Source organism: Podarcis bocagei (genome assembly GCF_964188305.1).
Source record: "Podarcis bocagei genome assembly, chromosome: 2".
Lineage (NCBI taxonomy): Eukaryota > Metazoa > Chordata > Lepidosauria > Squamata > Lacertidae > Podarcis > Podarcis bocagei.
This window is the reverse complement of record NC_138126.1, coordinates 94,015,011-94,042,585: the sequence shown is the minus strand read 5'-3', so window position 1 is coordinate 94,042,585 and position 27,575 is coordinate 94,015,011. Positions and strand designations below refer to the sequence as shown.

General features: G+C 40.3%; 1 protein-coding gene across 5 annotated transcripts in view; it reads right to left on the bottom strand.

Moving 5' to 3' along the window:
- Positions 1-27,575, bottom strand: part of B3GNTL1 (UDP-GlcNAc:betaGal beta-1,3-N-acetylglucosaminyltransferase like 1) — a 186,710-nt gene that overhangs the window by 48,414 nt on the left and 110,721 nt on the right. For 3 of the 5 annotated variants that reach the window (XM_081183852.1, XM_081183853.1, XM_081183856.1), the window contains one exon: positions 6,810-6,905. In XM_081183852.1, the coding sequence (XP_081039978.1) occupies positions 6,810-6,905 (96 nt within the window). Of the gene's footprint in view, positions 1-6,809; positions 6,906-13,012; positions 13,171-14,886; positions 15,079-27,575 lie in introns of those variants that run through there. The other 2 variants (XM_081183854.1, XM_081183855.1) reach the window with 2 other exon arrangements.

The window sequence follows — 27,575 nt, the reverse complement described above, 5'->3', positions numbered from 1 at the left end:
CAGACTCATCGGACGACGAGATTGTTCTAGGTTGGCAGGAGTGGCAAAAAAATGTCTAAAAAGGCGCTGCTTTCAGCACACTGAAACCTACCATGCCCTGGGAATCAAAAGAGGGCACCTGAGCGGTAGTCAACAAAATACGTAGTCTCTCAAACAGCAACAAAAAATTCACAACTGCATATTAGCAATTGCAATCTTAACAAAGATGCATCAGGACATCCAGAGGTACTGGATTAGTTGTAGTTTCCGTGTCACCTTCAAAGGTAGCCCCACATAGAGCACATTGCAGTAGTCCAAGTGAGAGATAACCAGAGCATGCACCATTCTGGTGAGACAGTCCGCAGGCAGGTAGGGTCTCAGCCTACGTACCAGGTGGAGCTGGTAAACAACTGCCCTGGACACAGAATTGCCCTGTGCCTCCATGGACAGCTGCGAGTCCAAAATGACTCCCAGGCTGCGCACAGCTGCGAGTCCAAAATGACTCCCAGGCTGCGCACCTGGTACTTCAGGGGCACAGTTACCCCATTCAGGACTAGGGAGTCCTCCACACCTTCCTGCCTTCTGTCCCCCCAAAACAGAACTTCTGTCTTGTCAGGATTCAACCTCAATCTGTTAGCCACCATCCATCCTCCAACTGCCTCCAAACACTCACAAAGGACATTCACCACCTTCACTGGTTCTGATTTGAAAGAGAACTAGAGCTGGGTATCATCCGCATATTGATAAAAACCCAGCCCAAACCCCCTAATGATCTCTCCCAGTGGCTGCATGTAGATGTTGAAAAGCATGGGGGAGAGGACAGAACCCTGAGGCACCCCACAAGTGAGAGCCCAGGGGTCTGAACACTCATCCCCCACCAACACTTTTTGAACACGGCCTAGGTGGAAGGAGCAGAACCACTGTATAACAGTGCCCCCAGCTCCCAGCCCCTCTAGACGGTCCAGAAGGATGTTATGGTTGATGGTATCAAAAGCCGCTGAGAGATCCAGCAGAACTAGGAAACAGCTCTCACCTTTGTCCCTAGCCCACAGGAGATCATCGACAAGCGCGACCAAGGCAGTTTAAGTCCCATTAACTACATATATATAACATATATAACAGCGTAGCGAATACATTTTGGAGGTGTGGAGCATTGAGTGCTGATATATTCGTATTTTTGGTCATGCCTTAAAATTGTGGTATTTTGGAAAGTTGCAATAAATGAGATTAAACTTATAAGAGGGTATGGATTGCCAGAGGCACAGTTAATTATATTGTTTAGAAATATTAAAGATCTGGTTTTACCAGTGGTGGGGAAATGATGAGTGGTCACAGGGAGACGAGGGAGAAAGTGGGGAAGAAGAGGAAGCTGAAGGGGTAATGAGGCTCAGTGAGCTGGGAGTCTGTGGCAGAAAGAAGTCCAGAATCAAAGGCAAAAGCTGAAGCAGGGAAGAAGGGAGGCTAAAAAGCGGAAATTAATCCGGTTGGTGAAGAGGCACAGGTGTCTCCCCCTCCTGCTGAGACAAGCTCCTCTTCTCCCTTGTCTCCAAGAACCAGAAGAAGCATGAAAAGGGGGGGGGGAGAGATTGGCAATGGGCAGTTGCTGTTGTCTCCCTTTGCTTGGGGGGGGGGCCCTAGAGAGGAGGGGACTTAGGCAGCTGTGGGGAGGCAGGGACCTTCAGTTTCAGCAACGGCTTCATGGGGGCAAGAGCTACTGGAGATGAGTTGCTGTGCTCATTAGGCCTGACACTCCTGCGCAGATCGTGTTTTTGCTAATAAAGAGTTCGCTCCAACTTGCACAGTGTGATTTACTGCTGGCTTGCTTCTGACTGCGGGTTTGGAAGGAGCTGTGGGACTTGGGGGTAAGGGATAAAGAACTGGGAGTTGGCATGGCGGTAGATGGGGTTGGTTGAGTGGAGCAAGCAGGAGCAGAGCCCCTAGGAAAAAAACCACACAACTTTTAATAGATGCAAATAATGGTTAATGAGTACAACACATTAAGTCCATCTATCTCAGTAATGATAGTAATGGCAGTAGCTTTCGCAAAATTTCAGATGGGGGTCTCTCCCGGGCCTACTTGGAGATTGGGGATTGGAACATTCTGTGTGCAAAGCAGACGCTCTACCTCTGAGCTTCAGCCCTTACATGAAAGATATTGTATTCAGGTTTCTATAATTTGTATTAATAGGTGTATTAAGTAACACGGTGGGCGGTAACAAAACTGCGCTGTGGGAGGGTGAAAGAAGACATAACCGCCAGAAGGAGAAAACCAGAATTCCTTCAACCTACCATCTAGCTAGATTTATGCTTCCCCTGTGCTCAACTCTGTGGTGTTGCTTTGTGTCAACTGCAAAATTTAAACCTGCTTCTGTTCCTCATGTCACGCTCCAAGCTAAGTCAAGTTAGGCACCTGGTTCTAATTATCTAGCAGCTTGCTACCCAAGGTCACATGCCTATTTGTAGATTCCATTACACTACATACCGTACCGAGTACTTAAGGTTCTCCCCCCCCCCCCACATATGATGCAATTATTTTCATCAAGTTCCATATTGTGCAATTCTTCATCGACCATGTCTGGTGGATGTAAACAGTGGAACAAAGTAGATGAGTGCAGTAAAAAAAGGACTGCAGAAGGCAGAGCTAGAAATATTCCAAGTGCTCAGAAATCTGGTGCTGATGCCTAAACATTTTTAACCCAATAAAAATTGGCATATAATAGGTAGGCAGGGGAGAAATGATGTTGGCCAAGTGTAGATGCAGAACCTAACTTTCTCTTTGTTCCAAGAGGAAGCAGCTTCAGCCTGCGCATCCACACTTGGACAGCGTATTTCTTACATATGTAATGGTTCAGCAGCTAAGCATCAGACCCACTGGCCATGTATCCCAATAGTGAAAGTGCAGTATCACCAGATGCAAGCACATGTGCCTGGATACACCCACATAGACCCAATGAAATTTATGGACCTAAATTAGTCGTGAGCAATACTTTTAATTTGAGTTAAAAAGCTAGTTGACTACAACCCATGGCCTCTTGAATGCTTGTGGGCAAAACTTATCAGGAGAGGAATAATGTGTGGCCCAGCAAATAGTAACATCACACGAACCTGATTCATACCAAGAATCCTTCAAAAGATATATATAATACAAAAATTCATCTCAACAGGTGAATGCTGAAATCCTAAATGCCCCACTGAACTGATTGGAACTCAGTCCAATACTACCAACTTGGAAGCATTAGAATTAAAGAATCGAGTCTAAGATTGACTTATAGAAAGGATCAAATGTGCTTCAGACAGTCCAGGTTAAGTCCGTGGAAATGATAACAGCACACAGACTGAATATAGAGATACAAAGGTCAATGTGTATCTGGCAGAGGACATATCTGACCTCAGAAAAACAACTGGCTTAAGCTGAAGCAAAGCATACAAAAGTCAAGTGGCTGGGTCAGAGGCTTGATCAGTGACAGTCTCCTATGCATGTCCTCTAACCATGTATCTGCTCCACCTGTAAACCAATTGCAGGAGGGTACAGCCCTCACTTCACTGTTGCTTATCTTTGCGTATTTGTATGCATGCCTGTGTTGGGCCTGTAGCAAAGTTTTAGTTTCATAGGTGCTTTAAATCTCAGCAGAGACATGCTCACCGGAGACCCAGCACATTAATTTCATGCTTAGACTGTTTTAAAAACCGCTCCCCCCAGAATTATACAAATCCTGCTAAGCCTCTTGCTAGCTGTGTGACTGAACCCCATTGTCCTGTCCCGATAGGCCTTTAAATCATTTTGACCTGATCCTAAAACAGGAAATCTGTGATGAAGTTATAATTGCTGCATTGTTTGGGAAATAAAGTTAAAGGATTAGTCTCCCAAACAGAAATATGTGAACAGCACTGGCAAACAATACTCTAATTAAACATGGAAAGCGGTGGAAATTCAGTGACTACCTCAGCATGCTTAGTAACATGTTATCAAGACACGTCGCTAAAAGGGCTTGTTTTAAAGCAGTTCATAAGCCTAATTTATTTGGCTCCAGCACTTTCTTTCTTGGACACATCTCAAGTACAGATCTCTGTTCAGTTTTACCCATAATGTGCCAAGAATATCAGAGTCTGCGTTTTGTCTTGATTTTTCCCTAGAGCCCCTTGACAAATCATTTGACAACCTTACAATACTTTGATTCAGCTTTTTTTTTATAAAAAAAGACAAAGCTGAACCAAATCTCCCCCCCCCCAATTTCATGGCTTAAATAATAAATAACAACAACACTCTCCCACTTTGACTAACAAAACATAAGTGAAACTATTCTAATAATCCTCACCAAATTACATATTGCAGCTTAGCTCTGTAGATTTATTTCCTGGTTACTTGCAAGGAAAGAAACAAAATTAAGGACAAAGCCACTTAATTCACAGGCTGCAGTTGAAACACTACTAGCTTCCAATATACTATTGTTCTTGGGATTCATTAAAAATTACTCTCTCCTGAAGATTTTTGAAAACTGACATGCCTAACATTAAGTCTGGAAATAATGAGGGAAGATATCGCATAAGCCAGAGGCAGAACTTCTGGCAGATAACTATAGACCATGGGGAAGTCTAGAAAACCAGGGATAAAATGTATTAAAGTCTCAAGCAAAGATCGATGTTTCACACACCTCTGCTAAGCACTCTTTCTGAATTCGTAAGAGCGGCATCTTTCACTCTTATGAATACTCAACTTTTCTTTTCTGCTTTAGCACGTAAGAGTAAGAAAAAGGATACCATCCCCACCATTCATGTTCCTGCATGGGTTATTGATCTGGGCATGCCTTTGAAATGAAAAGAAGGTTACAGCAATGACTTGTGGGGAAATCAGCACCCTCCTCTGAGGAGCACAGGAATTCTCTGCATCAGGAGTGATTGAATTACTTCGTCTCCAGCGGAGGCTGACTAGGAGGAGGGAGGGCCAGAAAGGTAAACAATTCAGAATGGAAATGGTTCAAAAGCACAAAAAAGCTACACTTATTGAGCAGTAAAAGTTGTGTTTTCTCAATCAAGGCTATCACGCAAAACTCAACTCCCGGAAATTAGGAAAGGACTCCTATCAATTCTACAAAACAGTCCTCCTTACTGACCTATTTAAAGACACAGTGGAGCCTTACCTTGCAACCTGAAATCTTGGGACTGTATAAGGAACGAACAGGTTTATTGTAGTGTAAACATTTGTAGATTAGAGTCTGCTTCATCATCCACAAAGCTTATTTCACAATAAATCTGTTTGTTCTTAAGATGTCACAAGACTGCTGCAGCAACTCCTGTCTCCCTCAATAAATTAACACTGTTCTGAAACTTGGGAATCACACGTTAGCTGCAGAAGAACCCACTACAGCTTTAAAATAAATGTAGATGGAGGAAATGCTATCAAAGGGATCTGCAAAAAGCTTTTGATCATGCATTCTAAGTGTATTACGTAATAAGATCTTTATTTCATGTCTCTGGTGTATGCCTTTCATTTTAACATTTGAAGAGCAGGTGTACAGATTTAGTCACAAATGAGAAAAGCAGGTTGCTGCTATGGAGACTTTTCAGTGCATGGCAATACTGGAATGTAGACGTTTCAGCCTGTTTCTATACTTATTGGCAGCAACATGACACCTGCAAGTTACTCTGCTAGATACTAAAAGAAGGAAAGGAGATGATTACTTAACATAGCATCTGGTAAATTGGGGGTGTTTCTCTTCCCTCATTTCTGTGGCATTTTCTCTCCTGTGGTGAGGCATCCCCCCTAATATTAGGGGTGTAGTTGGTGGGAGAACACTATGCAGTCTTCCTCTGCCCTAGAGAGGAAAGTGGCTTCTAAGGAAGAAGTATTGTCCCTCAGTGTCATGTGTGTACTTAGTTTCCCCTATGAAGAGAAAGCTTGCACTACTTGTTCAGGCAATAAGTCTATCTTTGTACAAACATGGTCAGGTTATATCCCACCACTTTACATTTCAGGAGAATGTGAGATAGCAAGGGCCACTCCATCGGCCTTGTGGGGATAAAGTGCCATTTGGCTTTTCATTTTCTAGAACCATCTTCTGCCAAGAGCATTCCATTTGGTTGCATCAGAGTGAAAGAGGAGACAAGAGAGGTCCACTCCATCAGAATGGCTGGGACCAAATGTCATTTGGCCTCTCTTTAGGGTTTCCCAAACTTGAGTCTCCAGGTGTTTTTGGACTACACTTCTTGTCATCTCTGAGCACTGGTCCTGCTAGCTAGGGATGGTGGAAGTTGTAGTCCAAAAACAGCTGGAGACCCAGGCTTGGGAAATCCTGTCCTAGATCCACATTCCTCATTGGCACTTCAATCTGGTACTTCTTCATACAGCACCTTGACCATGATCTGTAGCCAAGAAGAAACCTCAGCTGCACATCAAGGTTAAGGAGCAGAAAGCTTAAACACAATCCCATACTGGACTGAGCTAAAGGAACTGGGGAGGAGGCTCCATGGAAGCCAGCACATTTGCTTTAAGCCTTGCTTTGGTGCAGGGTTACATGTGAACACAGCCAATAAATGGTCCCATACTAGTACCAGCACCTTTGGACACACTCCCAGTGGCAATGTTGCTAATGGCAATGTTATCATTTTTAACACTATGGAAATAAATTCATGGAAACAGATCTGCCCCTTAGTTTTTATCTGCTCATGCATTTTTCATTTGTGTTCTAATTATTGCATGGGAGTCAAGAGGGCATCTTTATCAGGTACAACCTGAACTCTCTATTTGAAGTGGGATGCCAGCTGTACTCGAGAGCTCAGCACAGGTAACATTAAACCACACTTAAGGTTTTGCTCGTCTTCACAGTGCTTACCTTTCCCGCTTCATCAAATCTGCCCACGTGACAAAACCATTCTCGGGAACAGAACCAAGTTGGCATAATTACAGTTGGTCCATGGGAAGTAAAAACCTGAAAAAGGAGCATTAAAGCACACACTATTACTATAAAGAGTCCCATTCTTAACAAGCATGTTTTACAAACTATGTGCACGACAACTTCCTTCATTGACATTAATCTAATAGCATGCATACTGTAGCAAGTGTGGCATAAACATTTTCCCTGTTATGAGCAGTGTACAAGGACAAATTATAAGAGATGCTGGGATACAATATCTCCCGTGCTTCGTTTTCCTTAGCTCAAAGCAGCAATGTATTGTGGAGGAGGAGTAAGATTATTGGAACAGGCTGAGGAATACAATAATGTAAACCTTTCTCTGTTCTTTTCTTGTCCCCCCTTCCCCTCCCCAAAAAATCCGTATCCTCTATTAAGTAAGCAGTACCTTTGGAGGGGGATGCAGGGAGGGAATTTAAATTAGGAAATTACGACATCCACTCCCACCACGTGGGTGACATCCACTCCTCTGGCCTGACTCCTCCTACACTCGTGACTTGTTTCAACTAAAAACAAAGCAAAGCAGAACAAAACTCAAGAGTCTCCAAGCATTTTATCTAGCCTACCCTCCTAAGTAGCTATGTCCCGAGTCGTGTGTGTGGAAAACACACACACACTCCACAACACAGTTTACACAATAAGTGCTATATTCTATCCAGAGATTGATTTGCATTATCTATGTATATTCTTGTTTCTGTATGCAGCATTTATGAAGAAGCCCTCAAATATCAACCTGACCATGGGGTTTGCTAAGACTGCTTGCTACTTGAGTGTAAGATTGAGGCTCAAGCAAACATCTTCTATTTGCTCCTCGGTGGTGTGTAGCAAGATCTCTATAAACCTTGAAGATTTGGGGTCGGAAATGGAGTTCTTGTGAATCAAGCACACCTGGGTGCTTTACTATTTGCAAAGAACATGCCAAAATTAACAGCCAATGGAAAGTACTGACTTGCATGCAAACCAAACAGAAAATATTTGAGCATGTATACACATATGAACACAGATAGCCTTTTGGTACCTGGAAAAAAGATATCTGAATGAAACTAGTGTCTTGGAAATACAATGAATGTAGCCCATAATTTGTATATTTTTTAATGTTGACAGCTTCACTGAGTAATACCAACAAAACCAGGAAGGTTTATAATCGCCCTTTTCTGCTTTAAACAAATATGTTTCAAACCTAGTGTTGAAATAAACCAGAATATCCGGATTATGTAAGGTAAACCTGTTCATTCCATTAATACAAGACCAAATGTCTAGTAAGTTTATAGACTAATCTTGTTGACAAGAAGTTAAAGAACCATGATGCACTCTGCCTTAAGTATTAAACAAAGATATTCTATGAGCTGGTTAAGCAGACAAAGACATAAAAAACAAAAGGACTGCCTTCTATTCATTGAAAATGCCTTTTTTCTCCATGGCCAAACAATTTATTGATGGTACTGCTAGTATTAAAACTTCTAAAAGCTAACATTAACACCAGCTTCCTAAATCTACACTAGCATCCTTATTTTTCAAGTGATATGAAACACATAACCTCTGAGGCTAAACTATGGGCAATCCTCAATGAGCCCAAGTGCAGTTCATATGCTCCCTTCTCCTTTTTCCATATGGCTGGGAAAAGGACTGTGACAAAGTTCAGCTGTGCTTCTACAGAATCCCAGCTTACTGTTTATGTTCAAACCAAGGATCCTAGTAAAAGACACATTGGCCTGACTCACACAACATAGTAGGGCAAACTATGGCTTACCAGGACCAGACTGTCTGAGTGTGTGGGCTCCAGGAAAGGAGCTCACAGTTGTTTTGCTCTCCCCTGGTCCCTGAGTTGAGCTAAGCCAAACTTTGGCTAAGCATGTTGACTGTACTAATATGTATGGTTAAGCTCTTTCCACACTAACCATGAGCTGTAGCCAGAAAAACAAAACGGCAATAAAAAGTAGTAACTAATAATAAATGGGACAAGTATCTATATATTTGTGGCAGCCTCCTCCCAATGCACATTGCGTGACATCACACACACATGATAGGCCCCATGTTGAGTGCAACTTGGCACCTCTGGCTGAAATTCTTGCACTGATGGAACAACTGACATAGTGCAGTGCTGAGTTCCTCCCATACGTCCAAGATTTATTTTAAAATAATAATAATAATGGAAGCTGGGCTTATCCCGAAGTCATCTGTGCTAGATGCTAGATACTGCACAGTGCACAGCATATATAAATCAATGGCCTTGTGGATTTGTAGAAAAATGCACAACTGCTCTGCACTTCCTGGTTTTTGCTGAAATGCTATTCATGGAAACCCTTGTGGCTGCCACAAAGGTCTTCAACATACTCTGTTTCTTGCAACTGACATTCTGCAAACTGGCAGGACAAAGCTTCCCGAGAAGAAAATAGTCTAATTGTGAGGCAATTTTAACAATTTAGGGTCATAATCTCTTAAACCATTTAGCCCTAACAATCTCATACTGTCAGTGTGTTGTTTTTTTAAGACTGAGCAGCCACAGCTCTCTGGTTTTATGGTTTAATACAGTCTGTGCTCACTAATCATTCTTAGCGGAATCAATACAAATCCCAACATAGAATGTTCAGATCCCAGAATGAAAAAGGCAGCAATTGTATTAATCCTGAAAGACCCACTGTGAAAAAGAAGGCCTTGTGATATTTAACTGCCTCAGGAAAATTAGCAATACATATATATTTGAGGCCACACAGGTGTGTCTTGAGATGATATAATCATCTCACAAAGAAAGACAGCTTAGGCACAGTAAGGGATGCTCATCCGTTTGTAGTTAATCACCAGGAAGATGACTACTAAATTAAAATAACAACATAACTACAGGTGACGTGATACTTTACTAGACCGCATTCACTAATACATAAGGGAAAGGATAACAATCCCTAAGCCTACTGGAGCAAAATACTGCTTCAGCAACCTTAAATATAAAAACAGATTAGCTGTGAAAAATGAATAGTAATCTATGATTAGACAAATCAAGGAGATATATATATATATATATATATATATATATATATATATATATATATATATATATTGCTTTCGTAGATTTTCACGGGTACAGGAATGCAGGTTTTGGTGTCTTCGGGTGTCTTCCCGTGTAAGAGTTGGGGTGTCTAGGCGACGTTTCGACGAGGTCTCACTCGTCATCTTCAGGCTGGTGCTTTCGGCTCCAGTAACAAGAAGCCGAAAGCACCAGCCTGAAGATGACGAGTGAGACCTCGTCGAAACGTCGCCTAGACACCCCAACTCTTACACGGGAAGACACCCGAAGACACCAAAACCTGCATATATATATATATATATATATATATATATATATATATATATATATATATATATTTGTTTCTTCACAAACAATGATCCATGGAAACTTCAACAGAGATTCCTTGCAGTACATGAAACAATATGAAGGAAAGAGGAGAGCGGATCTTCAGATATGAGTTTCAATCAAGAAATACAACCCAATTAGCAGAACAATTGAGATCAATGAATGAATCACCCAAGAGGCACCAGCTCTGAGGTTGATTTTCTAATTATTCCAGAAAGCAAAAGAGATCCATGGTACCCAAATGCCAAGACACCCACCATAAAGTACATAACTTAATGTGATCGCACCCTTCCCCAACCGACAGCCACAAATCTGGGGAGCCCTGAAGGTTAGGAGTGTTATGACCTCCCAGGAATTTTTTACTGCTAAGACACACTCTCTCCCCCATATAGTAGGTTCTTCTCCTGAGCTCCAAGTTCTCATCTCCCAAGAAGCTTATGGGAACATTCTTGGAATCATACTACTTGGAAACAGCATAAAAGCTTAGTGCTGGAGAGGATGAATGGCATTTTTCATGTTAACGCTGGAATGGAAGCACCCAACAAATCTCAGCTATCCTCCCAACCATGGAGAGAAGGAATTGTAATGGGGCGGGGATTGTCCCTCAAGTTGTTCTGATGTATCTGAGGTACCCTGTGGTAATGACCCCTACTTCCTCTCCAAGGTCACAAGGGAACCCTGGGGGTCACAATGTTCTCCAGAGGGTAGCAGAATACTCACCATGTTGAACATAAATGCATACATCTGACCTATAATACAATATGCTCTTTTACAGTGGCCTGAAATAATTCTGTCAACACTGGACTGAATGATGATCCTCAACATCTGCCCAACTGTCACAGACTTGAATACAGAAACATACGCAAAGAATCAACAAGACAAAACTGGATGAAAAGTGAGTTCAGACATAGGCAGGGATTCTGGAAACAGACTGACAGTGTAAGGTGGGCATAAAATAGAGTGTAAGAAGAAGCTGCAGGTCATATTTTTGGGTTTTATTTTTAAAATGGAACTCACAAAATTCTAGTACCACATTCTGATCAAACCACAAACAACTCATCTGGGGTCCCATTCAAAATCTGTTGAAATACAGTTCTATAACTGTTTCTGTAGCATAAACATTTAAATATTTCACTCTGAATAATAATTAGAGTCATAGAAATAACTGTGACTGAACAGAAGAGGGAGCAGTTTTATCAGTCAGGCACACTGTGAATCATGCATGTTAGGGTAGATCAATGGAACCATTCTTGGCAAGAGTTTGCATAAATCACATTTATTATGTTCAGCCCACACTATGACTAGGGGAAAAAACAGTTTCTTTACATGAAGATACTCAGTAAGTTTTTTTTAAAAAGCATAGTCAAATTTATACATTAAAATAAGCACCCCACATTAATAAGCAAGCTGATTATTAACATAACAATGATTTTACATATGTAAAAACATTTGCCACAATCCTATGCGCACTGATGCAGTACACAGACTCAACTGAAATAAATGAAATCTATAAAAAAATTAACCAAGACTAAAATGACACCAAAAGGGTCCAAATGTTATGAACAATGACTTGATCACTGGAACAGAGATCATTTCTGAAAACATTCACAGAGACAAACCTCACTTTGAACAAAACACCCTATGTAATACAGACTGTACTATTTCATAGCATAGATGGATCCTGGACTGTACCCCATATCAAAGTGAAGTATAGGGAGTTTTCTGTAAATCTCAATGCTGAGCTTATCCATTTCCTGTCTCACTCCTTAATCTCAATGAGAAATGAGTCCCGGCACCCTCATTGGTCCACTAAAAATATTAACAATTCCAACATACTACATGAATTATTCAATATATACACATATATTCTGGGGTGTATGGGGTAGCGTGGGTAGATAGATAGATAGACAGGCAGGCAGAACAATGTACACACGTTGTAGAAGTATAGGTGAGAATAGGGCTTGACTTTTAGACTTATGTATATTAGATATACTTTTGCATACAATTTTGGATATATTGGTCAATTTTCAAATACCCAGCAATGTATGAGCAGCTTGGATGTAAAACAATGCTCAATATAAGAGTCAATCCAGTGACAGCAAAGCTTAATCATGTTACAGCTGTCAGATTCTGTGTATAAATCCACTTAAAATGGATTCTTCCTCTATCCCTAGTGAGGAAACACGTGTCTGAATGCCCTGTTCAGAGAAATGGGCATGTTAGAGAGAGAAAATCTAGGTCAGATCCCTTTTCTTTCATATGCTAACTTTTCTTGTCAAGGGAGTTTTATGTGTGTTGGGGGGGGGGAATTTTAAATGTGATTCCTGCACTCCTTGCAGTCTGAATGCAGTGCAGTCTCATGTGGGCTGTGCTGTGGGCTATTTTTAAACAGGCTGTTTAGTTCTCAATTTGGGAAATCAGGTTAACTTTATTTTGAGGGGAGCTTAAGAGACTTTGGTTTTTTCCATAGAGTAGTTAGCACCTTCCAAGCACTATAACCCGTGCATATGTCAAAATTCAGAGCTGTGGACACTTCCGCTTTGGGGCACTTGTATGCAATCAATGTGTGCATCCTGGGAATCCTGTAAATAGTGAGCAAATTTCTGAAGGGCAAGAGTGCAAGCTGGCTGCCATTCTGTCACGACAACAGCCACACCTGCAGCTCCAGGGTCTCTTCTGAAGTTGAGAGTCTAAGCTATATCTTGACCTTGAGTGAAGCAGTGAGCTCCCATTGCTCTGTCCCAGCTTCTGTCAGCCTAGAAGTTTGAAAGCATACCAGTGAAGGTAGATAAATAGGTACCGCTGCTGCGGGAAGGTAAACGGCGTTTCCATGAGCTCTGGCACTTGTCATAGTCCTCCACGCACCAGTAGCAGTTTAGTCATGCTGGCCACGACCTGGAAAGCTGTCTGTGGAAAAACACCGACTCCCTCGACCTGAAAAGAGAGATGAGCGCCGCACCCCATAGTCACCTTTGACTGGACTTAACTGTCCAGGAGTCCTTTACTTTACCCTTTACCGGAGCTCTAAGTGCAGACATCTAAGAGGGTTTGCTCCATTAAGCAATGGAAGGCCAGACTCCTAGTACAGTGGTACCTTGGGTTACAAACACCTCGGGTTACAAACACTTCGGGTTACAGACTCCGCTAACCCAGAAGCAGTATCTCAGGTTAAGAACTTTACCTCAGGATGAGAACAGAAATCACATACCAGCAGCCCGGTGGCAGCAGGAGCCCCATTATCTAAAGTGGTACCTCAGGTAAAGAACGGTTTCAGGTTAAGAACGGACCTCTGGAACGAATTAAGTATGTAACCAGAGGTACCACTGTATAACATCTACCCTTAGTCAATCTGGAGGCCTCACTCTGACTGCCAATCACAATAGCTAATGGTCTACAGGCCTTCTCCTTTCTCTACCTAACTAGATACCCGAGACCAATTTTCATACAGTCCTGGGTTAGGCCTCTGACTCAGAAAGTCCCATTTCAAGATCTGCATACCCCAACTTTATCCTCTACAATGAAACTAGAGTATTGCTGAGAGTGGAACATTCCTAGGGGCACCACTATCAGCCCCCATTTCTATTATTGCCCCCCCCCCAGAACACTAAGACTATTCCAACTGTTCTGACATTCATTACATGATAATGATATTTATTTCACTGCCCCCAAAAACAGGCTGTTTCTTATTTGGCATTTGGGAGCTCAGAGCCCTAAGCACAAAGGGTTCTAAATTGCATGGGAAGCCTCACTTCAGGCCTTCCTCTCCCAGTGCACAGAAGGTGGTAGAACGAGGTGATGTGGATACAACAAAGTTTGAAGGCCCTGCTGTTATTACACTTTTAATGGGTTTGTAAACCATGCAGAGTCCTGCGTCCTGGCCAGGCCATAGCTCTCCTGACACATTATTTGGACTGGAGCTGCAGTGTGAAGATACAACCTTGGAAGAGACAGCGTCGCCTTGGTGGGTCCCAAGACTACATTGCCAAAGCAAGAACACTTTATATGTTTATGCATTCTAACACCGTGACACCAGATGGTGCTGTGGAGTTCTGTTTTTGCTTACTCGATTTCTCACACACAGTTTGCAATGCGTTTCACTGACACACTTCTTTGACGGGTCTAGATCCAGAAAAAGACCCAGTTTGCCACACACCCACACATTGGCACGCACGCAGACACACACAGGCTGAGAGCCTCAGCTGTGCCCCTGCATCCTGCCCAGGCCTGCATTCTGGCCAGGCCTGCATTAAACATGCACTAAACAAATAGAGTGGTACCTCAGGCTACATACACTTCAGGTTACATATGCTTCAGGTTACAGACTCTGCTAACCCAGAAATAGTGCTTCAGGTTAAGAACTCTGCTTCAGGTTGAGAACAGAAATCATGCTCCGGCAGTGCGGCAGCAGCAGGAGGCCCCATTAGCTAAAGTGGTGCTTCAGGTTAAGAACAGTTTCAGGTTAAGTACGGACCTCTGGAACGAATTAAGTACTTAACCCGAGGGACCACTCTAAACAAATTCTTATTTTCCTGATTTCTGAAGTTATGTTCTGGCAATCTATTAAGAGCCAGCCCTGAAAGATCAGAAACATTCCATTTTGTGCACAGAGAGAAAATCAAGGAGGCTTGAGATTTTCAATCTCATACTTACCTCTCATCATTCACACACACACAAAGGAAACAGGGGGAGAGAAAACACTTGGAATAGGTTCACTCTTCTTCACAGCTTTTTTTTAAAAATAAAACAAAACAAAGAACATTAAAGCAGTCTTTTCTTCTTTAAATAGCTGGGAATAACACTTCCCCTAGCATCTCAAACTTCTACGCATTTACTCATCTGCAGCTACTGCCAAACCCTAGAGCAATGGGAACTCTCAAGTTCTGTGCAGTGATCATGAGAAGTGGATAAGACACTCGTACACACGTAAACTATGCCAAGTTCTGCAGTCAGCAAGACGAACTGGTAAAACTGCATTATGAAACACTTTGTGAATTAATCCGTAGGAGTAGATCTGGCTTCTTCAGTAGGATAATAAGTTTATTCTTCATTTTCTGCCTTGCCTCAAGGAAGCTTAAGTCATATTTTTAGCAAACTGTGACTTGGTCAGCCACAGAAAGTTGATTTCCTAGGGTTTCAGAGGGAAAACACCAACTGACTGTGTTTCAGAGCATCCTCGACTCAGTAGATAAACTGACTTGAGGCTTTGAAAGCAGTGCGTGGGTGTCTTTATTCAGTGGCATGGTGCAGGGCGTATCAGCCCTACTGCTATGCCGAAATGACCATGTAACAAAGGTTCTTCTGTCATTTCTCTATGGTGCCTCTTCACTTGGTCTACTGCAGGGGTCAGCAAACTTCTTCAGCAGGGGGCCGGTCCACTGTCCCTCAGACCTTGTGGGGGGCCAGACTATAATTTGAGGGGGGGGGGTTGAAAGAATTCCTATGCCCCACAAATAACCCAGAGATGCATTTCAAATCAAAGGACACATTCTACTCATGTAAAAACATGCTGATTCCCGGACCATCCACGGGGCGGATTTAGAAGGCAATTGGGCCAGATCTGGCCCCTGGGCCTTAGTCTGCCTACCCATGGTCTACTGGCTTCATGCTAATCCTGTTGAGAATGACACATTGTACTGGCCTGCATACAAAATCCCTGGATTGTGCACTTAAATTGGAAGATGAGCACTCCACCATCACTTTCATTCGCATCAGCTTTTCTTTAGCAATTCTGGAGATCTCCCCACTTATATCGCCCATTGCTGAGTTCTGCAAGCACTGCCTAGTGATGGACACAGGAGCTGTACAGCTCTGTGAGCAGGAGTGACCAGGGAAAATAGAGTGGGATTTATTAGAGGTGTTCCCATTTTCAAGCTGTTGCAATATTTCTGACCATGTTAACAAAGGGACAAAAGCATTTCTCGCAGGAGCAACTTTCACAGTACAGTGGTGCCCCGCAAGACGAATGCCTCGCAAGATGAAAAACCCGCTAGACGAAAGGGTTTTCCGTTTTTCGATGCGCCTCACAAGACAAATTTCCCTATGGGCTTGCTTCGCAAGACGAAAACGTCTTGCGAGTCTTGCGATTTTTTTCGCTTCTCCCCCCTTTTTCTAAGCCGCTAATAGCCTTTTAGCCGCTAAGCCGCTAAGCCTTTAATAGCCGCTAAACCGCTAATAGCGCTAACCCGCTAAGCCACTAATAGGGTTACTTCGCAAGACGAAAAAACCGCTAGACGAAGAGACTCGCAGAATGGATTATTTTTGTCTTGCGAGGCACCACTGTAACGGTTTAAACAAAATAACAAGACTACACCGGGGGGGGGGGGATTAATGGAGCACTAAATACACATAAAGGCAATATATTTAGAATATATATTTTTTCTCATTAGTATTTCACTTGCTCTTGCCTCTCCTAAATATTTTTCTAACTCTAAATAAGAAATTAAACATAAAAAGAAAATGTTCCTTTCCCACAACATTTCTATGCACTCAAACATTTTCAGCCATATCTCTCCAATGTGAACATTTACTGAGGTAGATGTTTCCATTCCGTAAACTATCTTGCAGTATTATTGGGCGGGGGGAAGTAATTAGTAGTAACACAAACAAAAAATGGTTGTCTACAGATTGTGGCTATAAGTGATCTATGACCTTTTAAGAGCCAAACTAGACAGGCCAGCACTGCAGTTGTCCGTGTGCAAAATCAGGTCTGTTGCTGAATCCCCGTAAATTGGCAGAGGTATTCAAAGAACTACATGAGTAGATGAGCTGTACTCATCACCGATCACTGTTTACAAGTAGTTTTTTCCTTTGGTGTTGTGTGTCACTTATTAGGAGAAAAACTGCTTTCAAATAGAAGGCGTTGGGGGATGACTACAGACAGGGGGCAGCACTCTTCTCCTGCCCATGTTGGACTTTAAATTGCCAAAACAAAAACACCCCACCCACCCTTTATGTATGTGGGCCATGCTGCCATTAGGTCTAGCTGTATCCTAATAAAGAACATTCATGATGACGCCAATTCACTAGCCCAATTCTAAAGCGGTAAGACTCACTCATTTATCTAAAATACAGTAATAAGGTGCATGATTCAAAGAGCTTGGCACTAGGAGCAAAGGGGACGTGCCACTTGCAACCTTCTGAAAAGCATGCTGGTACCTTTCACGTCTTAACAAGTTCCCCTACACTGCTTGGAAAGTTTCCAGATTCAAAGTTTCAAGAGAATTTATAAGCAGGAATTTCCCCATCCAATAAAGCTAGCAACTCAGCCACTAAAGTGTACCTGCTTTTTGTTTCATTGGGCTAATTCATTCTTTAATTTTTTTTATAAAAAGGAAACACTCATATGAAACTAGATCTTAATATTTTGCTTGTGATGCTTTGTGCTCTATTGTTACAAGTGCCGTTTCTACTTTTAAACAAATTATAAAGAATTTAGTGGAATCCTTGGGTGAACAGATTTCAACATATGACAACCTAGGGTCACAGAATTGTACAGTTGAAAGGGACCCTATTTAACAAGAGTTACATACAATGAGCCTCCACTGGCCTATGTCAAATTCAATTTGACCAAACCACGTGGCTTTCTCTTTTACCTTGATTTTTTCCACAGGCAGTGCTAAAGAACAAAGAATACTCTTGAGCAGCCAAGACTCCTCAAGGAGATCACCTACTTCATAAAAACAGGCCTCTTTCTTCTCCTGTTTATTGTATTGATTTTTATTGATGCCACATCGCTTTTCAAAAATTGTATGCTTTGGGAGGTTTATTTACACCATTTAGATACAACTTGAAAAATGATATATAAATGCTTTATTTTTTTAAAAAAAGAAATATCCAGTAAATCCTACGTGGCATATGCTGGCAGGATGCATTGAGGACTAAGCAGCATTTAATTCTAGGAACAGTAGAATAAGGCTTTACAGAGTAGAAAATAAAACAGCACACCATAACATGGTACTGTAGGAATAAAAGAAGCAACTCTGTTCTTCTTGTGTCATAATCACTTACTTAGATTTTTGGGATAAGGTGCAATGGAAGTTTGAATGCAGAAGATCCCAGGTTCAATCCCAATTCAGATCTCCAGGTGTGTTTATATATATTTAAATGAACTTGGGTATCAAGGCTGGGAAACCTACTACCTATGTGAGCAGAAAGTAGTTTGGTGAGTGGTCTGTCTCCAAACAAGCCAGCTTTATATAGGGATCAATGGCACTCTATTACCAATGGAGTATAATCATATAATACTTATTCTGTTTGAAGATGCAGAAACAGCTAACTTGCCCAACAATCTCCCCACCCCACCCCTTTTTCATTTTTAGTATCTAGCTTGATGAAGAGTTCTGGGGAATTTGGAAGCTTGCACACTAGCCTGAGTAATTTTGGCTGGCTTAATAAAGATACTGCCCTAAAATGGATTTTGGGATTTATTAATACTATAAGCAGTCAGGTTATAGTTATTCTGTAACTATAGTTATTCTGTAACATGTCCACAAAAGAGAAGCATCTCAAAAAAGAGAGAGAAGCACAGTGCTATTTTTCTAGAAAAAGAGGAGCTGGAACTCACTATGAACGCCTCGAGGCCTTTGTTCTCTTAGAATGGCAATGGAGCCCACCTGAGAGGTGCCAGGACTGAGTTCCAGCAAGTTCCGGCTGAAGAGGAAAAAAATACAAACATACTGTCCAAAACAGAACAGGAAAGCACTGGCAGCAAAGTAGGAAATTGCTAGTTCTGGGCGCTTTTCATTGTCATTTCTGGGAAAGCCTGGGAGCAGTAAGGCCGATTACACCACTAGGTTTTTGCAAACCTGCACAAGCCACACAATTTGACAAAGCTGCAAAACTAAGTGGAAGTGAGTAGGGAGCCAAACATGCTCCCTGTTCAGGTGCAATTTATTCTAGGGCCAGCCCTATAATACCCCTCCCCCCCCCCACGACTTTTTTCGGTCGGTCTAACTACTTTTCTACTTGAGGGCGGCTTTATTGATTTTGGACCTGTGCCTGTCCCACAAACTTCGCATTCTTCTTCACCTGTTGCAAAAGTCACCAGAAACCCTTAGGCACTGCCAGGAACCTACAAAGAATCTAATCCTACATAGTGTTGGTTGCCAGTTCATTTCGGAGCCCAGTTCAAAGTGCTCACTCACATTAATGTTTAAAGCCCTAAACGACTTAGAGCCCAAATATCTGAAAGGCAACCTCATTCCCTATAGATGCTCTTGGGCGTTAAGATGATAAGAAGAGGTCCTCTTTCTTCCCAGAGAGATGTGCCTGGCCTTTTCATTATGTAGTTTTTGTCAGATACTGAAAACACACCTGTTTACTGTGGTCTTTGACACCTGAGATAGAATTTTTAAGACCTGCTGTTCTCTTGACTGCATTCTATTTTAACTGTTCTTAATAATGCGTTTTTAAATTGTTGCAAACTGCTCTGGGACTTCACGTGAAGGGTGGACAAGAAAACTAGCAAATAGCAGCAACAGAAGCAACAAAAGCAGCCTTGACACATCACTGATGGATTTTGATAGGTTTTAACACAACCATGCAATAATCGATATCTTATTGATGATTGATAATTCTATTTAGAATTTAGAATTACAAACGGTAGTAGCATAAATTGTCTTGTCATGTGTGGCTCGGCGTCAAACTCTTGGAATATCCTCCATTCCATTCATGTTGACTTCTTAATATCCTTCATCTCACTTAGAGGAAGAGAGAATCCATTATTATAAAAGCCATATGCACATACTCTGAACTCCGAGTTCACTGAAGCCCCTTGACTATGCCTCAATAAAGGAATCCAATCCATATAAGGAAACAGAAAGAATTTCAAAAATCTCCACCGAGACTAGGAACATTGCCTGAAGCCATTATGGTTTTATAGGTAGCAGCAATCTGTAAAACAGCACCTTTTCACTAAGATTATCTGAAATGCCTGGTCAGTTTTTCATTTATTATACACTCCCAGCCCACAGGGAGGCCAGAGCATCAGGACATTTCAAAGGCACTATCATTCAGATAATATATCTTAAACTCCATTTCTCTATTCTCAACCAGACTATTTCAAAACACCACAATTTGTACATAATAAAAGCTACCTGTGCTCTGCATTGTTTACTACCTTTCTAATGATGTTATAGGATGATGATAATTTAGACTTGCAGGTAATTGACATTAAAAGAATGGCATGTCCAAACAACCTTTCTGTAACCTTAAATGCTTTTGTAACAATACACCCAAACCAAGCTGTTAGTCAGTACTGTCACAAATAACCCATAGGGGGTCTGGAGGGTGGCAAAATGAGAATGGGCCTTTTCAGTGGTGGCTTCCAGCTTGTAGAATGCTCTCCCTAGGAAGCCTCACCTGGTGCTATCATTACACATTTTTAGGTGCCAAAACTTGTTTTATCTTTTTTCATTGGGTTAAAATAATAAGCTTTTTAACAGGTTTGTCTTATTGTATTAAGGATATTTTAATGATCTGATGGAATTGTTATTGCACCTTTTCATTATACATGAATTTTATTTACAGATAGGTAGCCGTGTTGGTCTGCCATAGTCAAAATAAAAAAATTCCTTCCAGTAGCACCTTAAAAACCAACTAAGTTAGTTCTTGGTATGAGCTTTCGTGTGCATGCACACTTCTTCAGATACACTGAAACAGAAGTTGCCAGATAAGAATCCAATGTCTCTGTTCAGACCATGTCAGATCAAGAATACACAATGTTACCAACCGTCTAACATTGTGTATGCCATCAAATGCCAACAGTGTCCTTCAGCTCTCTATATTGGACAAACAGGCCAAACCTTACGCCAAAGAATAAACGGACATAAATCTGACATCAAGAATCACAAAACAGAGAAACCAGTAGGAGAACACTTCAATCTCCCAGGACATTCTATACAAAATCTCAAAGTAGCTGTTTTACTACAAAGGAATTTCAGAAATAGACTGGAAAGAGAAGCTGCTGAATTGCAACTCATTACCAAACTCAAAACCACGGAGAGACCTGGTCTGAACAGAGACATTGGATTCTTATCTCATTATACATGACTAAGCCATTTTTCACCTTCTCACCCCTTGCCTTTTCCTGTAAGACCTATTGCAGTCGTTAAGAGTCGTCAACAGGCTCATCTCAGCTATCTGCCAATCTCCCATTCCCACCACCCTTCTGAGTAATACCCCTCCCCACCTTCTCACTATATAGAAGGATCTGGCAACTTCTGTTTCAGTGTATCTGAAGAAGTGTGCATGCACACGAAAGCTCATACCAAGAACTAACTTAGTTGGTCTTTAAGGTGCTACTGGAAGTAATTTTTTTATTATGAATTTTATTGTTCATTTTCTAGTTCTAAACAATTTAAAAGCCCTTTTGTCATATATGCAGTTTATGAATAAATGTAAAAATACAATAACAAAACAAATAAATGTTACAACAATAAAACAAGTGTTAAAACAATTGAAAACAGTTCCACTTATAAAAACAACACAAACTTTTAAAATCAACCAATTCCACCAGTCTCCTCCCTTTTAAGGTACCACAATGAAGACTAAACAGATAGCACAAAATCTGTTGATTGGCATTTGTGCAGTCGCGTACGATAGTTACAGTTTTAAAGAGCACATTATTCACAATAAAACATTTAAATTTAATGCCACATTTACATCTCTGTAGGAAAAAGTTCTCACTGTAACAAAAAATAGCACACTTGATTCATTCCTTGATTCTCTAATATGTGCTCCAATTCAGCTCTGAATAACCTTTTCGAGTGGAGTGTTCATCTGATCGCAATGTTATTTATATTTATTAACTATAGAGACAAAACCCAACCACCCCATGCTACCTGTGTGTTTAGAAATCATAATGACACCATGATTTGGCCCATTGAAACATTTTGGAATGAACAATAATGTGAGGATTTTTTTGTTTTGTTTTGAAGTAACAGCTGGGGAAATCGAGACCACATGTTTATTGCCAGAATAAGGACGAAAACTGTAGGAAAAATAATATTTCAAGAAACAGAGGATACGACATGTTTACGCTAGGAAGCATGAATGTATGGAGACTAAAAGTGGCTGACATTGAAGCTTCACAAATAATGATGTCCAACCCTGGCCCCTTCACTTTGAGGATACAATAACTTCTTTTAAAATATAGTCAATATAGTGTTTCAAACCACAGCAGCATTTGGCTAAATTTTCACTTAAGAGTTCATTGTTCATATTAAGAGTTCATATTTTAAGCCGCCTTGAGCATTGTTTTAACTGTGGAAAGGCGGCATCCAATTAAAATGATAATGATGATGATTCTGGGTAGATGTTTATCACAATTAAGACGAGAATGAATACCAGTGAGGAGCAGCTTAAAACATTTTGAGAATAGACACAGTAATTAGTAGTGGTTGGTAATAGAAAATATATCAGAAGCAAAATTAATATTCTTGAATACAAGAATATGAAAAAAGTTGAGAAAAGGAAGCCCAATAGCAATCTTAAGGGGGGAGAAGGGTAAATTCAAAGTTCTATACATTTATTCAAGTGACTTCTACATACAATAAATTGTTGGGAAAGCTATAAACAACTTGTAGGGGTAGGTAGAAAAGAATCTATGGAGAACAGTTCCTGTGCAAACTCACTGTTCTGGACTCTTGCATAATTCCGCTTCCAATTCCACAAGGTCTGCACACACAAATGGCTCTTGTAGGTTAAGCCTATTAAAACCAACTTGGGTAATGAATGCAGATGCCTCTGTATGATAAGAAAAAGCTGTCCCATCTTGATCACAGTGATCCTCTTGGCCTCCCCCCCCCCACCTACTTTCACTTACCAGTGGCACCAGTTTGATCTTCTCTGTCTGCCCCCTCTTTTATCTGTTTTCCTCACTTTCTCCTACCCTATCAAATTCATTATAAGCTACCAGTATTTACTTTAGTATTTTCTTTTTCTTTCTTCCATAGCTCTACTATAAAACGTATTGCATGCTTCAGTCCTCAGGGACAAGTCATTTCTTTAACCCAGGATATCCAGTTCTAACTCTCCTTTACAGGCCTTTCCCAACAATATAGTGCTGGGATTCGCTGTCCCCCAATATTGCCAAACTTTTAAAATGTGTCCATTTGCCTTGGCTTTTTGTACCTGGTGTTGTCTCCCTTAGCCTCTCCATCACCTTTTCTTTCTCATCATGTTTTATGTTTCATTTAGATTGTAAGCCTGCAGGCATAGCTTGCCTTGATTTCTTTAATTCTGCATGGAATTTGGCATTTAACAATGTATAATAAATTAATATATTGAAACTGTTGGTTCTTATTTTCTCTCTTTTGAAGAAATAAGCTGGTTCTTGAGCTGAGCAGCAACTTTCCACAGGGAATAAAAAAAGAGCAATCCTTAGGTTTAAATCCCAACAAAACAATAAAAAAATGAGTGAAGACAAATAACTGGTTGATAATAAATTTACTGTCCACACATGATTAGATACTTGCCTGTTTTCCATTTCCCCCAAAACAAATCCTGTTATTTGCAGACATACAGATATTTATTACATCACATGTGAAGCATTAAGCGGCTTTGGAGACTGCAAAGCTGTATAACAATATACAGTAACTCTCCTTTTATGGAGCCCATAACGTAACAAGCCTATGAACTGTGCTCATAAAATATACAGATTCAGTAAATTCTAACAGAGGTTTACGATTCCCTAGAGGAAAAAATCTTCATGGGAATAAACAACAAGATTTTGCTTGAGCTGAGTTCTATAACATAGAGGCACACTGTTCTCAAAAACTATCACACCTAGTACAAAACAGCTCAAGCTGTTTCAATTGGTCTAACAGAGTACTGGATTAAAAAAGTAAACAAGATTAAGTGTAACTTCTGGAGTTAATGCTCATGTGCACATTTTAGGTCGTATCTCACTTCTGGCTAGCCTCTAGGAAATACCTCCCAGAAGTCTTTACGGCTGTCACTATAGTTCCCACAACACCAGTTGTATGTGTTAACACACTCGGTGGATTATCCAACCCATGCAGATACTCTTTCTGTTTTAAAGGGGGGAAACCCATACAGACCCTCCACCAATAAGAACCAAATGCAACCAATGGCATGTACAATCAGACAGTATAGGGAAATTTATGTTTTTATTCATGAACTAGTAGAATTGAGTTTTATTTGTGGATGGTTTATTAATATTTATATTAATAGCATTTTGGTTCCAAGAGATATGTCTCAAATGGTTAAACTGAATTTGAACAGGCTGATAAAGGAGGTTTCCAATGACCTGGAAAGGCGGGCATCACTTAAATTTAGTATTTGGGATAAGGTTAATTCAGTTAAGATGAATATTCTGCCACAAATAACATACATACTTGTAGTATTTCACTATATATTACCCAAGCATGTTTTAAAAATATTAATTTAGCATTATTATTAAGAATATATAGGGAGTTTATTGGGGATAATTCTCCACTTTATTTTTAACTTGAAAAAAGGCTGCTGTCAATATCAGGAGATTTAAATTTTCCAGTTTATATCATTATAATTTTATATAATTATATAATTATAATTTTCTAGTTTATATCATAAGGCATATCTGTCCCATGTACAAATCACTGATAAGTTTTTCCTGCTAAGAATTCCCATGTGGGATTTTAGGCATGGATTATTTAACACCCCCACTTGGATATCTATATTTGAGGTCTACGTAAAAGGTAAAAAAAAAGTATAATAAAAAGAAAGTACCTATACCAGCTTCAGTTTTAGCAACCAGAGAGATGTGGTGTAAACTGGGTTGTCACTTACAAGATGACCCATAAGCTCACAAATTAACTTTATGGGGTAATCCAGAATTGAAAGCAAGAGGCAATCTTTTTGTGGAAGCAATGAGCTGAATGTGGGAAATATATATATTAGATGAGCTGATAGGTTCAGATGGATAATTTTTTGTCATTTCCAATTTTACAATGTAAATATCGATTTCAATGAGAGCTGAATGGCAGTATCTTCAATTACAACATCTGTTGGTGTCCGTTTCTGGCCCATTCTCCTTTCAACACTTCAGCATCTTTTAAATTGTTGAATCCTTACAAAATGCTAAACTTATAACTGATTATAAACTTAGCACTGCTTATAAATGGATATCATGAGATAAATTTTCATGAACTTAGAGAGGTGTGGAATAACGAATTAGATTGTATCACAGAGCCTTAACAATGGAAAACTGCTTTAGAATCTATACAGAATGTTTCCTTAGACTTGTAATTGAGATTCAGTCACAAAAATTAATAATATTTAGAATATATTGGACTCCGCAGTATTTGCCTAGGAAGGTACTGCCTAATACAAATAAGATGTTGGCATGGTAATGCTGAGAATGCCTCATTGAGGCACATAATAAGGACTTGTCTAGTAGTTACATGCTTCAGTTTTGTATCGGCGAAATCCCTAATATTTGCACATGTTCATACAGATTTAAATTAGATTCCTGTAGTATAGCGATTAATGGCAGGATAATCAAAGTGGATTTTGTAAAGCCTTTATGGTTGCTAAGAGCCTGAAAGGATAAATGCCCACCATCTATCATACAATGGTCTGAGACCCTCTCTTCTTTGACTACATTTGAATATTTCATCTATATGTCAATTTCATGTGGATACCTATTTGGACAACTAGACAGCTAATATTAATTCTTTTATATGTATAACTTAAAATGCATGCATTGATAGTTACTGTATCCATAATGTGAACTGGTTAGTATTATTCATATATTATTTCTTTTCCTTCTTTTCCTTCCTTTAATCATTCCCCCCTTCCTTTTCTTTGTTAAATGTGCAAATTAAAATGTAGCTTTTAAAAAAGGAGAGCTATGCATTTTCAATTGCACTTATTCCCAGTAAGTGTGTACTGTACCCTTCCTATTTAAAATATTTATATGACACCTTGATGCATGACAAGAAGACTCCGAGGTCACGAGAAAGAACGTTTAACTTGAGTCAGAGTCTGGGGAATCAAGAAAGTTGATGGAAACTTCTTAAGAAAATGGTGGTGTGTACTTATAAGCCAAAAACAAATCTTGGCTATTTATTCAATTACAGGACTAGAAAGGAGTCTTAAATCACCTTCTGGCCCAACTCGTTATACTAAAGAAAGTCCAACCAAAACAACTTAAATCGTCCGATATTTTTAGTTGATACGTTTTCAAAAGTTTTTATCTATGAGGAACCTACAACAATCCCCTCTGAAAATGAGAATTCTGAATGACAGCACTATTAGTTCTATTGTTGGCCTTTTACCTTTCTCATGACATTTAGTTGAATTTCCTTCAATTGAAGCAAATTACATCTCTTACCATATTCAGTTACCATAGAGAGAAAGATTTATCAACTCCTTCTGTGTACAGAACTATGCTAGTTGCTAACGAGCAACGCATCCAGATACCAAGAGAAAGTGACTGGGAATGGAGGATCTGCAGGGAAACAGACACATGCCTAACTTTCCCCCACTTTAATTTCCACCTTCACTGTTTTTCTGCTGACGGGATTTCAAATGTGTATTTCCAACTGGTACCATGAAATATATAGTATATGGTCACAATTGGCTCTCGATGTTATTCATGGCAAATGACTAATGTGAAACACAAGAAAAAAATATAATGGAATTCAAAACCTCTCTTCCTTAGCTCAGAATTCCAGACGACACCACGAAATCCTGGAAAAGTGCCACCTCCACTATGTTATTCTTAAGCAAAATACAGCCAACAAAGCCAGCATTTCCCTGTGTGGTTAAAGTCCACTTTATTTGTCAAGAATAAGGCACTGTTTTTGTCTTGCCCCCAAACTACAGCATTGCTATTGGCCTCCTTGAAACTTTGCAAAAATCCTTGATTATGTCAGACCACAAGCTTTCTTCCATGACTAGCTGATTATTTGGAAGAGCATGATTTTTAGTTTCTCCCAAACAGAAAATGCCATTGTGCTCGGCTCCCTCACTTCTTCAGGACTTCATCTTATACATTTTCCGCAATATGCTGGGAGCACAAGCCTCTTCCTTTGTGACATGGAAATTGTATTGTGGGTGGTAGAGCATAACTGGTTTCCTACAACTGTACAACCAATAGAAATTTGTTGCATGGAGTGCTCAGATAATTGTCTATGTGGGGGCACTGTTACTAAAGGAGGACTTGGAATTGCCAAGCAGTGGAAGTGTTCAAACTTCACTGTTTTTGTAGATATTGTGCTTTTGGCTATGCTGCTGTTTGCTTTTGTTTCTTTCGTAAAATTTATAGGCCACTTGACTATAATCAAAACAAAACACCTCAAACTGGTTGAGCACAGGGCCACAACTGGTTACTT